Source organism: Alexandromys fortis, unplaced genomic scaffold, assembly GCF_014885135.2.
Source record: "Alexandromys fortis isolate MF-2015 unplaced genomic scaffold, M_Fortis_MF-2015_v1.1 scaffold_4, whole genome shotgun sequence".
Lineage (NCBI taxonomy): Eukaryota > Metazoa > Chordata > Mammalia > Rodentia > Cricetidae > Alexandromys > Alexandromys fortis.
In genome coordinates this window covers 30,070,291-30,086,204 of record NW_026067944.1, presented here as the reverse complement: position 1 = coordinate 30,086,204, position 15,914 = coordinate 30,070,291, and the positions used below count along the sequence as shown (strand labels likewise).

Sequence of the window (15,914 nt, the reverse complement as noted above, 5' to 3'; positions counted from 1 at the left end):
AATGGAGGAAGGGAGGGAGGGAGGAAGGGAGGGAGGGAGGGAGGGAGGGAGGGAGGGGGAGGAGAGAGAGCATGGGAAGAGCAGAGGAAGAACTTGGTTGGACTGGTCTGTCATTTGGAACTGATTAAGATAGGAGCCTATTAAGTGAAGGCGCAGGAAGGTAAAGTCGATTCATTAGAGAGTTGATATTCGTAGACGCAAAGTCCCAGAAAAAGGAAGAAGGAGCGGGGGGGGGGGGGGGGGCACACTACACACACCAGGAGGATGAAGTCTGGAGGGTGAGAGATAGCAGGAGGGCTGGAGGAAGGGCTGTGGGGTGCTCGGAAGGGAGCTCACAACAGTCGGCAGGCAGCAGACCACAGGGAATGTGGAGTCCACTACAACGACACTTCCTCCAGCAAACGAAGTGGGGTTTGGAACAGCCACTGTCCCTGACAAGAGCTCACCATAGGAGCCGTGTATGGTCCTGTGACTCCTATGGCCCCTCACTCAAAACTACGAACCTTTGTCTCTGCTCGCCATCCTCTCATCTTTCCTTCTACTTTATTACTCTTCTGTAAGTCTTTATTGTTTCTCTTTTTCCATCCCTCAAGCACCCTTCTGCTTCTACTTTCCCCGTTGTCCATATCTAAATCTCCTCTCTTGACTCTCATGTGTCTTTCTTTCCCCTTCCCCGGCTTCCTTTAACAGCCAAAGCAGGGAACAAAGCTGGGTTTTAGTCTCTTGCCATAAGCATTTGCTTCCTGTGTTTCAGTTTCGAAGCAAACGTATTGAAACTTGGCTGCTTCTTGCTGCACCATTAAAGGTGCAGTGGATTTCAGTTAGCTTTGTGCTGTTGACTGGGGAAGGCCTTTGATAAACCACAGCTTGCTGGCCTCCGTCGGGGCCATGCCAGCCGATACTGTTCCATCCCCAACCACACACTGTTTATTTTGTAGCTACTGTTAACGCCACAAAACCCAGAAGGCTTAAATGTTACTGTCTTAAAGACAATAAAACTTAAGGAACCAAAACAAACAAAACCTAAAGCCCATAGAAAGTCTATGTTGAATTAGTATTCCAATTGGAATCCAAGTCATGGGAGACATTTATAAAAACCACATTTCTAGTCGAAGCACACAGATTGCTTTATGAAGTCGCAGTCTGTCTATTGTTAACCTAGAAAGTCATGACCTCTGAGAGTGTTGAAGGCTCCATGTTGCCCCATAACAGCAGGTGACACTTCCCATTAAAATGCCCCTGCCCAGGCCATACACAGCACAGCACTGCCTGTCTTTCCTCAGGCTGTGGACTCTAGAGTGGGCATACCACTTCATTTGACAGTGATGTTGGCATCTTTAGGTGACTTGAGTTCAAGAGTTTACTATTGTGCTCCTGCAGAGCCAGCAGCCCCATGGGTAGCTGTAAATGCCAAAAGTTAACATAAAAATTGCACCTGTTTCTGTGAGCTCAGTTCAAAGGCCAGGCCAATGACAGCCATTGTCTTTACAAACAGTACTCAAATTTTATGACTTCTAAGGAATGCCTCTTATTATGGGAACCTTGCCCACATGTCTTGACTGCCATTTCTAAAGAAATAGTTAAGTTTTAAACTATTTAATTTTTCCCAGTGTAAATTTAAATCTTTATTCAGGTTTGCATTTCATAGCATATGGAATGAGGTTTTTTTTGTTTTTGTTTTTGTTTTGTTTTCAACCTGCATCGGACCAAACTAGACCCTCTGAATGTGGGTGACAGTTATGTGACTTGATCTGTTGGGGAGGAGCCCTGGCAATTGCACCAGGACCTATCCCAGGTGCATGAACTGGCTTTTTGGAGCCCATTCCCTATGGTGGGATCCCTTGCTCAACCTTGATAAGGGAGCGGGGAGGGAGAGGGCTTGATTCTGTCTCAAGTTGGTATACCAGACCTTGTTGACTCCCCAAGGAAGGCCTTATCTCCTCCGAGGAGTCGATGGGGGGATGGGAAGGGAGAGGTGGGGGACAGGAGAAGGGGAGAAAGAGGGAACTGGGGTTGGTATATAAAAGTGAAAAGTAAAATGTTTTTTAAATAAAAAAAGTCATTTAATGTTTATATAAAAAGAAGTTGGAAGTGGAAAGAAAGTCTTCAGAGAGCTCTAGGGAATGAAGATGGTGAAGGAACCGTGAAGTTCAGGTTCAGACTTAGCATTGCCAGGAGGGTTGGGCATTGGGAGAGTGACCAGTTTGTCAGTCTTGGGGATTCAAGTGTGGTGATCTTGAGCGATTGTCTACAATACTAATAATGAGGGCAGAGCCACCAAGAGCAGGTGCAAAGGAGCTCTGCTAGAGAACCCACTCATGTTTGTGTTTTCCAGCCTTGTTGACCCACTTCACAGATGTTCACACCAGACAGCACCCGATGCTCAGAACTTCCTTCTTAATGGAATTCTAGCTCTCTCCCTTCCTTTGTGCCTGGATCCTGGCTCTCTCTGTACACGAGAGACTAATTCACAGTCAATTTCTATTTCGAGATCGAATAGCTTTACTGGGTTAAGGATGGGCATAGAAGACAAAGCCTAAAGCCAAAAGAGGGTGAAATTTTGGAGACCTCAGCAAGTATTGCAGGAGACTGGGGAGATGTTTGGGGCAACCCCTACTGATTGCCCCACAGTGGCCATCTGTTCCCCAACCCTGTTTTTAAAGCACAATTCTCCATTAACATTATCGTGAAGGGATACCTACATTATTCAAAGGGACGTAAGCTTGCATTTCCTCCCTTGCTATCTGCTTCTCATGATCCAGCCTGATTGATTATATTACTTGACTGGAATATCTTGAGAGTCCAAAGAGAAAAGCAACCAGAAAAACTAAATGAGATGTTTATATAGGTGCGACCTCATGGATGTTTACCGATGGGAAAGCAATCTTCTTCCCCAACTTCATCTTTCTTTATTGTTGAAAACAGAAAGTCTCCTTGAAGTTTATCCGATCACAGGACCAAATGTCCTTAAAACGTGGCCCTTCTTTAAGTAACTAGCTCTTCTTGCCAATTCATTTTTTTCTTTCTTTCACTTTTCCCCCTTACATTTCTCAGGACAAATGTCGCCTTCCACTTCACTGCCAGCCCCTCTCAACCTCAGGTAAGCGAAAATGTCCAGCGGTTATTGAGAGCCCAGCTGCTGGTGCTGCACACAGACACCTTGGAGCAGCGAGAGTAAAGTTGGCGTGTATTAATGCCCTTGACCTTACTCTGTGTATTCTTGGTTGTCACTTAAGTCTTGGGCACATTTAATATTACCACCTTTATTGGGATAAAACAGGAAGCACGATATCTATTTCCAGTGTTCCGTGAGACATGCTTCATGGAGTAAAGTCATGCATCTGATATGTCCTGAGGGATGTTAGATGGGACTGGGTGCTGTGGGAAAGAGGAGGCGCTAATCACAGACTCTGTGATGATAGATGTCTGGGTGATTGAGAGCGGGCGGGGAGACCGAGTGGGCAAGGCTGACAGCAGACAGATATGCAAATGGCTGTTCTGAAAATATAAAAATGAGACTGATTTCCATTCCTGCCATAATATTGACAGATTGAATTTGTGTTCCCTGTCAGTAAAATAATTAGCTAGTTTTATGTGTTCTGCAATAAAAAAAATAACCACAAGTGCAGCACGCCGCTCCCGCCAGCAGAAGAGACGACTGCAACAGGATTCTTCTCAGAACACACTTTATTGGAGCACTTACACTTGAGGTTGTAAAGAGGCAAAAGACCCCGTCCCCGTGAAGCAGAAGAATATATACGGTGCCAGACAAAGCCCTGACGTGTCATCAACCCAATGGCTCAGGCCAGAATGGAGTGATCGTGCTTAAATTATGATTGGCCAGATCGGATGGCCAGATCGAAATACTCCCCGCGTTGGGGGGGGGGGGGCTCGCGCGCATGCGCACAAGTTGTCTGTCAAGCTGCGCACAAGCTGTCAAGTTTGACGTGGAACAGCAAATGGCGCCCAGGCTCCGTGCCCCTGACATGACAGCGCCATGGTGCGCGCTACACACAAGCAGAATAGACACACAAAACTATTTTTTTTTAAGTTGTTTTCCTGATGACATTTCTAACTACCTTTTTCCCCTCTTTATATGGTTTCTGAAAGACTCTATGCTGTAACAAGTTCAAAATAGGTTTTTGACCCTAGGTAGTGGTTCACACCTTCACCCGACCACTCTAAACACCAAACCAAGACATGAGAAGTGTGAGTAAGAGGCCAGTCTGAGCTACATGCAAGTTCCAAGCCAGCTTCAGCTACATACCGAGTCACTGTCTCCAAACAGAAAGACAAGACTCATCTATATGCTGCAATACATATCCTATGTTTTTTGATGGCTTTAGCAAGATTTTGCTCACAAATGGTTACTTGGCCTTTGTTCTGCATATAGTAAACTGGTGATTAAACAGTATAGGCCTCTCTAAAATGAAAAGGCAGCCTTGTGTAAACGGCCACTCACCCTCGCTGCTGCCTTCCCCAGGTAGGGCACTGAGCCCTGTGCAGAAGAGTTTCTGCCTACCGTGAGGTGAATGGAAGACGGTAGCCATACCCTGAGCTTTGCCTCTGGAATCCAAACATTGTGGTAGAGAAAGCAATCCCACGCCTGGCTTGTGTTTCTACAGACATTTCCTGAGGTTGCTAAGTCACGTCTCCCTTTTTCTCGTCCTCAGTATTTTCTATACAAATTTCCCGAAGACGTGGACTCCGTTATCATTAAGGTGGTGTCTGAGAAGGCTTATCCCTGCTCAGTTGTCTCCGTTCAGAACATCATGGTGAGCTCTGATCCTGTCAGCCTTCTAGCACGTAAGATCCTAATGTTCCAGAATAGATGCAGGGAGGGCTGCACCATCCTCTCCTGTGCATCACTCCCAGATGCCAGATGATAGCAACATCTCGTGCACCTGACTGGGCAGGGCATGTTCGCTGACATTGATAGGAAACAAGACGTATCTTATCAATACAAAGAAGAGGTGGGGGATGGGGACTAGGTCAGGACAAAAAATGTCCAGTTGTAAGTTCAGTGAGAAAAATAAAATAAAAGCCTATACTTCCTGCTTTGTTTTCAGATTGCTGTCACAACATCAGATGCTTTCTGTATTACAAGATAGCAACAAAATAATTAGGAAATATTACATACTTTAAGGCAGTCTTTTTATAGTTCTCTTCTGTATAGAGTGATTCTGACATCTTAGGTCAAAGACCAAATTGTAAGAGGACCATTTCTTGATTGTTCTGAGAAAACCTCCATGGAATCGAGATTAGAAGATCCGCCCCCCCCCCAAGGCCTGTGGTCCAGGTAGCCCAGCCCTTATACGTGTGTACGGAGTGACCTCATGCCACAGTACTGATGCTCTCCTCTTTGTCTCTCATGTGCTTCAGTGTCCGGTGTACGATCTGGACTACGACGTGGAATTCAATGGCGTCTACCAGTCCATGACCAAGAAAGCTGCCATCACGCTACAGGTGAGACATTGCCTCTGAAGTAACAAGAGTTGTGGGGTTCAGCCGACAGTCACTTACCTACCGGACCAGCATCCAAAGGAGATGACTGTCCACCGGGTACCTTGGATCTCTTTTCTTTCTGATTGATTTTAAAAGTGAATAGTGTTCTGCCTGCAGTTGGTGCCTGGGTCATGGTAGGCAATGCTATTCTTTCAGGCCTTCTTTCTTTCCCCTTGGGGGTTCTTGGGAATCTACAGTGCAGTAGGACATATATCTGACAGATCGCTTACAGGGATAAGTCCAGATGAGGTTCCAGTTTATTCACTGAGGCAATTTAGGGTAAAGCGTATTATAGTCATTTAAAGAAATTTAACATATTATAATTCCTACCAGTAGCCATCACCAAAAGTTGGATTCAACTCTGGAGAGAATACCAGATTCAAAGGCACACGAGTCTTATTTGTGCAACACTTTGCCCTTTTGGTATTTGTGACTAAACTGTGACTTCAGTGGTATTTTATAGCGAAAAAAATATGTCATCCTATTCCAACAGACACTCTATCCCAGTCTCTGGTTAGTACTTAAGAAATCTGTGACTCGGTCTGAGTAGCATAAGACAACATTGCTTGTTGAGTAAATAGACAAAAACAGCAGAGAAGCTAAGTGTAATTTGGGTATCGGACCTGACAAGTTTCTGTCAGTCAAACTTCAGGTTTTGAGCATCACAGATTTAATAGCCCAAATGTCCTGCTGTCTGTGCTTATTTCTTCCTTAGCATACCATATTGATGTGATCCCCAATTTAAAAACACACACACACATGCAAAAATAGTAACAGCGGGGATTTTAATTTGCTTTTTAGTGCTGTATAACACATCATAATCAAATGCAATGAGGGAGAAAGGGTTTATTTAGCTCATACCTCCACACCACAGCTCATCGTGGAGGAGAGCAAAGGCCAGAACTCCAAGCAAGACCCTGGAGGCGGGAACTGAACTTACTGGATAGCTTTCAGTGGTTCATCCAGCTTGCTCTTAATACACCCAGAATCCCCTGCCCAGGGCACTCTCCACAGTGGGCTAGGCCCTCACACATCAATCATTAATCAAGAAAATGCCCCACAGACACCTACAGGCTGATCCCAGGAAGGCATTTTCTCAGTTGAGAGTCTCTCTCCCCAGATGAACCTCGTTTGTGTCAAGCTAATGAGGGGCATAGCCATACCCACCATGTCTACCTTCTGTGTGTCTGGCAAGAAATTTCTACTTCTCTTCTGGGCATGTGCTTGAGCTTTAGACATTTTTTTCTGTGACCTAAACACAATCTCAGAAATTCGAGCATGACAAAAATGCCTGGGTTAAGGAACTGTAATGTATTGTTATTTTTGTTAACCCCACTTGAACCAGGACTAGACAGGGACACAGACAGAAGTCAAAGCCAAAGCCATAGCACAGTCCCCCTTCCCAAGTCCTTCATCTCCCTAACCTGCATTATTTATTAAATATTTATGGAATGATTTTAGAGAAGTTATTTCTTATTAGATTTTAAAGTAAAACCAATAAACTCCTGTGTTTGTGCCTGTAATGCCAGCATTTAAGATGCTGAGGCTGGAGGATCAAGAGTTCAAGGCCAACCTGGGTTACACAACAAGACTATCTCCAATATATGTGCTTATATGTACATGTATTTATATAAATATTCTTTGATCAATCTAGGCTATTGTTTATTATGTTTCTTATAGTACTAAATCCTCAAGTGGGCATAGACTTTGAATTTCTCCATGTACCCACCTATACCAATTTCTCGGCTGAAGTAATGTTCATGGCCAGTCTGGCAGGACTGTGGAAACCCCACTGGGCAGGGGAGTCGGAAGACAGGGGTGAACTTTCCTTTTCTTCCTTTCTCTTACCGCTCCTCTCCTCTTGGCCGTCTTTCTTCCCTGCGAATCATGAGGTTGTTATGTCTTACACAGAAGAAGGATTTTCCAGATGAGCAGTTCTTCGTGGTGTTTGTGATAAAACCTGAAGATTACGCTTGTGGGGGATCATTCTCCATCCAGGGTAAGATGCACCGAGGGATACTTGGGAATGAAGGAAAGGGCACCAAAAGCCCCTCTTTAGTTTTCCTGAGGATGTAGCAGCTGCAGCTTGACAAGGCACTTGAGAGACACTTGGATAAAAAAAGTAAAATGAAGATAATTCTATACCTAAAGGTAGTATTGGTACTACAAAATGTCATTTTGTACCTTCAGCATTCTGATATAATATTTTTAATTCTTTGAGCATCTTATACAATGTGTTTAATCATGTTCAACCCCTACTTCTGTCCCTCTTTTCCAGTTTACCCACCACCTCTCCACTTCCTCCCAGCTTCACGTCCTTTTTATTATTTACTTCTTACATAGCACAGAGATTCCATTTTCTAATGACTGTATATTCCGGGGAGTAGGGACATCCTCTGGAGTACGGTTAATCTATCAGGGGCCACACTTTTTAAAGAAAACTGTCTTTCCCTCCTATAAAAGTTATCAACTGTCAATGGTCCTCAGTTAGGAGTGGAAGTCACGGGTTCCTCACCCCCTAATACTGGAACACTGATTGGTTTGATTTTCTGCAGCTTTTTGGCTATTTAGAAATCTTATACCAGGCCATATGGAGTGAGTTCGCTTAGTTGGCATTTCATTTGCTTTTGTTATGTAAATGCAAAAGGGTCTGTTTCCTGGGCTGCTGAGATGGCTACCACCAAGATAACTAACTTGAGTTCCATCCTCCATCCATCCCTGGTTACTCTAGGATGGAAGGATAGAATCAGCTCCAACAAGTTCTCTCTCTCTCTCTCTCTCTCTCTCTCTCTCTCTCTCTCTCTCTCTCTCCCTCCCTCCCTTCTTTCCTCCCTCTCTCCTTCTTTCTCTCTCTCCCTCCCTCCCTTCCTCCCTTTCTCTCTCCTCCCCCTCTCTGTCTCTCTGTCTCTCTCTCACACACACAACACACACACACACACAAGAAAGAGAATGAATGCAATAGAAACATTATTAAAATCCCATTTCCTAACGTGGAAACACTCATATGGATCAGCAGTCAGCCCTTCCACAAGAATATACAAGGAAAATCTAGACTTTGCCGTCCCAGTTACCAAAATTGTACCTAACAAGACAGAAAGATAGCCAATGTGATGACTTACCCTGTAACTGGGGGTTACATAAGCTCCAGTATATACGCAAACAGTTGTGTTTCCCAGAGAGAATAGACCATTAATGGAGAACACAAACCCTCTGCCAATGGGCCATATGTCACCAACACAGAGGCTCCCTTGGTGTCAGGTGGCATTTCTGCTTGTGTGTGCTTTTCTCTTAATTGTGTAGTTCTATAGGCTTGCCAGTGTCTAATGTTCCTTGATAACTTCTAGGGCCTTTGATGACTATGTTTAAAAAATAACAACAGATTTTCACTGGCTTGGAAAAATGAAAGCTAAAGGGGATATAGCTGTCTGTTCGGGGCACATTTTTCTTGACATGTCTGTGGACATCAGGAGAAAGGTCACGTCTTTTCCAATGGAGAAGGAAGGCTGCTGTGGCCTTTCGTGTGTGTCAGTGGGTGCTCCTAAAATGCACCCAAGCCAGGGCCAATCTGAGAGTCTTAGCCCAAGGGAGCCCAGAGGTGTCAGATGTTGGCTTTTGCTCAGCTCTTGTTCAGCAGTCAGAGCAGATTCTGGATGTTGTTTATCACAACCATTCTGGGTGAAAGATGAGAGACTAATATCCGATCTGCTGTGCTTTGTGCCTTGTTGCGGCCTTGTTTTTGTGTTGTTGTTGTTTGTTTATCAGGGTTTGTTGTTGTTGTTTTTACCAGAAAATGAAAATCAGACCTGGAATCTACAACGATCAAAGAACCTGAAAGTGACCATTGTCCCATCTATCAAAGGTCGGTTTTGGCTCTGGGGTATGGTGGAGAGATTCTTGTGTTAGGAGATCTATCATGTAACTAGAGATTAATCTTCCACTTGAACGGAGCCTTCCTAAGAATACTAAAGCCTATTTAACTTAGAGATAGAAGTAGATCTTTCTGAAGAGGTAGAGGCAGGCTAGGGGTGTGGCTTGGCGGCAGAGAGCTTGCCTAAATTGTATGAGGCCCTCTGGCATAGAAAGAGTGGGGGTGAGGAGGGGGTGACAGAGAGGGGGAAGGGGGAAGGGAAAGAAGAGGGAGAGAAGGGGAAATAAAGGAAATGAGGGGAAAAGGAGAGGAAAGGGGAAACTCAGTTCTAGAGTTGTATACTATCTCCCCTCACCCCCACTCCTACCCCACCCCACCCCACCCCACCCCTGCTTCCAAGGACAGCCATCACTATGAAGCTGCTTGTCGGTTCCATGGGGTGGCCTCCCATACTTTTGCGGCTTCAGTGAAAATCTATTGGGACTTAAGAATGGGTGTGATGGCGGCTGATTCTTTAAGCTGTGCTGTTTCCAATATAGAAAGAAGCTGAAGCTGCTTCTTTCTCCCCAGGATCTGTGTATGTGAAATCCAGTCTCTTCAGTGTATTCATCTTCTTGGGTTTCTACTTGGGATACCTGCTCGCTGTGTTATTTCATCATGTCAGGTAGGTCCATGGTGTCTTCATCTCCTTGGTCTCTCCACATGATGCTTAGAGCTCGGGCTTAGGAACACATTGACTGGCCACTAGCTGAACTCTTGAGCAAGCTGCCTGTCCTCTTGTACCTGTACTTAAGGGTTGTTTGTTTTTTTTTGTTTTGTTTTGTTTTGTTTTGTTTTTTTGTTTTGGTTTTTCGAGACAGGGTTTCTCTGTAGCTTTGGTACCCATCCCGGAACTAGCTCTTGTAGACAAGGCTGGCCTCGAACTCCCAGAGATCCGCCTGTCTCTGCCTCCCAAGTGCTGGGATTAAAGGCGTGCGCCAGCACTGCCCGGCTTAAGGGGTTTTTTGTCTGTAAAATGAGATAATAACAAGCTCACTTGCAGATCTGACGTCAATGTTCCACATAGCATGCTGGTAGAGTTTTCACTATGAAGCCATAACAATAAAGCAACTAGATTGTTTTTATGCCTGAGAATATTCACTGTAAATGGCACAGACTGTAGGAGATCATCAGTTTTTCCCAGCATAGAGTCTAGAAACAGCCTTAAGCATTCTGTAGAGGGTAAGTTTAACGCCTAAATAAACCTCAAGGTACAGTCCCTAGCAGGAGCAATGTGCTTTGGTACATATTACCAAGTGCACCAATTTCCCAGGAAAACGTTCCTTCAGTAGAAAAGGAAGAGGCAACTACGTTGCAATTTGATCAAAGACATTCCCCTATTGAAGAATTTGAAGCCCCTGGTTAAAAACATAAGCAAATAAATAAAATGTTATAACACTGTTTGCCGCTCTCAGCTGGACTGAGCTTTGAGGATTCTGTTTTTGTTATGGTTTCTGAGAAACAACCACAAAAGGATGACAGGAAGCTTACAATAAACAAATGATTTAAGCATGGAAAGAAAGAAAATAGAAAGGCAGAAGGAGCTATGCACTCACAAGGCAAGGCGCACACCAGCTGTGAGAAGAGCGCTTGACACAGCAATCTCTGTAGCCAAAACCATAAACAACTCTCTTCTATACTCTCAGAAAACCTTTGGGTTGAGACACTGCCTCCAACCTCCCACGCCCTGCCCGGGAGCATGCCTGGCACCCCAACACTCAGGAGGGAGAGGAGGAGACTGGGAAGTATAGAGTCTACACTAACTACACAGATAGTTCAAGGCCAGCCTGAGCTACAGCATGGAGACCCTTTCTCAGAAAACCAAGCCGGGAATGGGACTTCGTGCGAAGTGCTTCCCCAGGGTGTATAGGTCCTGGACTGTACACGCTAGGGATGTAGCAGCACAACTGAAAACCTAAATAAATACAGGTCCACCGCCAACCAATACTGGGTGGATTTAAGCACCAAAGTAATCAAGAATTTATGCATTATAAGTCATTTGAAAAAAAATGGAAATTTAGGAAAAAAATAAAAACCACAAATATATATCCAGTGAATTCAACTAATCTAGAACAACAACTGTCCATCAGAGAAAGGCATTCCCAGCAAATACCGATGCTAAAATGAATGGATCTCCCCTATATCAGACCAAGAGCTGACTGGTGAACACAGGAAGTGCTGGGGTTGGAAAATCCTTTGCAAACGTCACAGCTAAGACTAGCTCAGGTTAAGGCTCGTCTATAGGTCCAGGTCTGGTGGCACGGCCTCTCCTCTCAGCTACTCAGGAGGCTGAAGAAGAGGATTTAAAGTCCAAGAGCTACCTGAGCCACAGAGTGAGTCTTATTAGCCCGAGCAACTTAGTGAGACCCTGCCTCCAAATGAAAAGTTAAAAAAACAAAGCAGTCTGTGGCTGTGACTCCATGGTAGACCAGTTGCCTGGCACATGCCAAACCTTAGCTGCGACCCCCAACTCTGAGAGAGGAGAGCAAAGTCACCAGTGAATGCTAGATTGAGGTGGGGAGTCAGATGAGGAACAGGGTGTTTGTGTACCTTCCTAAGTTGCTAAGCCATGTGAGAAAAATTAATAAGTACTTAGTGGGGAAATAAAACACACTGACCTATCAATCAACATAAATGCTATCAAGGAGAAGGTCAGCAACATGCGCCTCCAGGTGTGACTCTGAGAAGGACACAGCTTACTCTCTGTAGCTTCCTACCCATGTAGATGTTAAATCTCATCAAGTGGAAACGTTAGGCACAAAACCTGTGGTAAAAGGAGCAAAAGGGAAGGAAAAGGATGTGCTCACAGGAGTTGATAGGCATGAAACTAAGCCAGCGCTTGACCTCAGATTGGATCTGGCACCAAATGAAAAAGTATGCCATAAGGAGTTTTAGGCCAGGTGAAATTAGAGACAAACAGTAAAGAGCCTGTAATCCCAGCTACTCTGGGTGTAAAGGAGGAAGATCTTGAATTCAAGGTCGCCAGAGCTACAGAGAGAGTCAAGACCAGCCTGGACGATTTGTGGAGACCCTGCCTCTAAACCTAAAGGAAGCAGTGGGCTGGGGTATAACTCAGTGGCAGAATGCTTGCTAATACGCACAAAGCCCTAGACTCAATACCCAGAATTGAAAGGATTTGATATTTTCCTCACTCTACAGAAATATTGAGGGTAAAATCTATAACATCTTCAAATGACTTTCAAATAGCACAGAAAATTTAATATACATATAGATGAGTACATGCTAGAAATTTAATATACATGTAGATGATCACATACTCTAAATTAACATATATGCAGATGAGTACATGGTATACATTTAGGAAAGGAAAGAAGAGAGAGAGAGAGAGAGAGAGAGAGAGAGAGAGAGAGAGCACTAAAACCAGGCAGAGGCAAGACAATTGAGAATTCCAGGTCAGTCTGAGATACTGGGTGAGATTCTTTCCAAGAAGGAAGGAAGGAGGGAAGGAGGGAAGAAAGGAGGGAGGAAGGGAGGGAGGGAGGGAGGGAGGCAGAGAGAAGGAGGGATCTCATCCAATGCTCCAGACACTATTATTGGGCTACTGTGACTGCTACTTTGTGGAAGGTTAAGGAAATTGAAGCACAGAGAGGTTAAGCAATTTGATCAAGGACTCACAGTCAGTCCCTGAAGGAGTCAGGATCTGAGCTCAGGCAGCCTGGCTCTAGAGCCTAAAGTCTTCAACAGGCTCAATCAAAGTGGGGCTTGGTATAGGCTTGTGACAGATGACAGTACTTGGCCAATGAAATGTGACCATCAGCCTACACCTCAGCAAGGCTATCATTTCATGAGGGCCCAAAACATTCCCGTTTTGCCTCAGATGGTTCCAGCATCACAGTAAAGAGCCAGTATTCTGCCTCTTAGCAAGGCTTCCTTCCTATGTTTTAGGTCAAGGAAACAGAATCATTTCTCTTTAGCCAGCTAACATGCGCCATCAACACCAAAACAGATGAAATCAGAGCTAATGGCTCGCAGTTTGCCACCACCTCCAAAGCTGTTGTTCAGCAGCTGAAGTGAGCAGAGTCTCTAAAGTTGTGCTCAGACTCTTGAAAGTTCACAGCAGATGACTTCACTTCCGTCAAGTGCACAAGCGTAGACTCTTTCCAGATATAGACAAACAGAAATAGAAACCTAGAGACACAGAACCATTTGGCACTCTAAACAGGGGACTAAACTGAGGGAAAATGCTAATAGAACTTTTCCGCCATTGGACTGAGCGAAACAAAGTTTTCCACTCCACTTTGTGAATCTCTCTCAGCCTAACGCCATTTGCTCGTTTTATGTTTTATCATTAACACACGTGGGATTTATAGCCACACTATGAGTCCAGAAGAAACACTTGTAAGGGACACGACCCTAGGGCTTGGGGAGCTAAGAACTTTCCCAAGCGTCACACAAATACCCTCTCCTTCCCACTTCCTTCCTGTCTTAGCTTGTATTTAGTCATCGCCCTACCGTGAACATGCAGGCTTTGGCAAGCACTGAATATGTGTTCTTGTTTTTATCACCCCTCCCTGACACTCTCTTAAGTCCGACCTCTCAGTTCTGGGGAACTTATCCTTATCAGTGATTCTTTTGCCCACTGCCATGTTGTCACTGTAAATATACAGTATACAGCAGTTGTGGAAGACCACGGGTCAACGAATGGTTCTGTTTTGATTGATAGCTCCAAATGACACATTTAGAAAAATGGCTTCTTTGAGAAAAAAAAAATCACAAACCATCAATTCATGTCTTCATAGTATACAATCCAGAGACTTAGTATCGTCCCAGTTGGGTTCAAGAATCTCAGCTGGATGTGGTCACAAAATGTGACCTGCTGGCAGGTGGAAGAAACTGTCAGTCCTAGAATGGCCTCAGTGGCGCTTGGTCGCAATACTCCAGCAGGCCAGCCTTGGATTGTGGGACCTCAGGGAGAGCACACAAGTGCAAGCCTCAGGTTATAGGCTCAGAGGTATTCCCCCTTACCTACTGGAGAATGAATGAGTCATGAGGCTAGTCCAGTTTCCAGACTAATAGTTGGTGTGCATGCGTCCACCTCAGCCTAGCATAGTTCCCACCTATTTTAAATTTACTAACTAGATACTTCCTTCCTCACCTTAGCTGTGAAAATTACTTAACTTCTCTCATGAAAAACTCTAGAAGGTTCAGGGAACTAATTCAAGCATGGGTAAAGCTCATGACTCCAAATATATTATATTACAAATTATAAATTTTCTCAGAAATACCTTCCTCACAGCATCCTTCTGGATGGAATAGTCAGGATGATCCCTACCAAGTACCAACTTGTTTTTTTTAAAAACAGAAGTTATCAAATTCATCCTAAACCACACATGAAGATGAAAAGGACACAGACTAGCCAAGAGCTTTTCATTTACACATGTTGTTTTCTGTATCTACTCAAGTCTGGGAATCACAAGTGAAAGAAAATATAGGCTATTTGTCCTCCTGAGAGTGGCTTAGTTCACTCATTATGATTATTTTCAATTGCATCCATTTCCTGTAAATGACATGACTTCATTCTTCATTGTATATATATGTCATAATTTTTTATCCATTCTTCTGTTGTTCGACACCTAGGTTGGCTCTGTAACTAAGTTATTTTTGAACAGTGCAGCAATAAAAACTGGTGTGAGGGTGTTTCTGGGACATACAGACTTGGAACGGCAAGGGTGGGTCATGAGGTCAATTGGTGTTCAGTTTTTTGAGAAGCCTCCGTGTTGTCAGGGTTTTCTGTCCTGCCCAGTTCCTGCAATTTTTAAGTCCCAAAGAAAATAACTCACACAGAGGTCTATATCAGTTATAAACTAATTGGCCCATTAGCTCAGGCTTCTTATTAGCTCTTATAACTTATATTGACCCATTATTCTTATCTATGTTAGCCACATGGCTCAGTACCTTTTTCAACGAGACAGTCATATCTTCCTTCTTCTGTGTCTGGACAGGACTGCTGAAGGAACTTCCTCCTTCCTAGAATACTCCTGGAAGTATTGACCCACCTCTACTTCCTGCCTGGCTACTGGCCAATCAGCGATTATTTAAAGTATAATTGACAGAATATAGACATTTGTCCCACACCACCTCTGTGGTGATGCCACAGTGAAGGTGCTAGTTTATTTCAGCACCCGCAGGGTATGACAACTTCCCTTGTCCAGAGCTTTTCTAGTATTTGTTCTTACTCTTTGCTTTTCTTTTTCTTTTTTTGTTTTTGTTTTTCAAGACAGGGTTTCTCCATGCAGCCTTTACTGTCCTGGAACTCCTTTGTAGAACAGACTGTCCTCAGACTCACAGAGATCAGTGTGCCTCTGCCTCCCTAGTTCTGAGATTAAAGTTATACACCACCACCACCCAGCTTGTTTTCTTGATGACTTCGTCAGATAAAAACTCAATGTGTTTTGGTTTGGCTTTCTCTCATGACTACAAAGCTGAGCTTTTTGTGTGTGTGTGTGTGTGTGTGTGTGTGTGTGTGTGTGTGTGTGTGTGT

The 15,914-nt window shown here is 44.2% G+C and overlaps 1 protein-coding gene across 3 annotated transcripts in view; it reads left to right on the top strand.

Moving 5' to 3' along the window:
• Positions 1-15,914, top strand: part of Sidt1 (SID1 transmembrane family member 1) — an 84,675-nt gene that overhangs the window by 34,186 nt on the left and 34,575 nt on the right. For all 3 annotated transcript variants that reach the window (XR_007592980.1, XM_050149051.1, XM_050149052.1), the window contains 6 exons: positions 3,055-3,100; positions 4,674-4,775; positions 5,383-5,466; positions 7,417-7,504; positions 9,293-9,364; positions 9,944-10,037. Coding sequence is in view for 2 of the 3 variants with exons in the window: in XM_050149051.1 (XP_050005008.1) it covers positions 3,055-3,100; positions 4,674-4,775; positions 5,383-5,466; positions 7,417-7,504; positions 9,293-9,364; positions 9,944-10,037 (486 nt within the window). In the remaining variant the exon portion in view is untranslated. The remainder of the gene's footprint in view (positions 1-3,054; positions 3,101-4,673; positions 4,776-5,382; positions 5,467-7,416; positions 7,505-9,292; positions 9,365-9,943; positions 10,038-15,914) is intronic.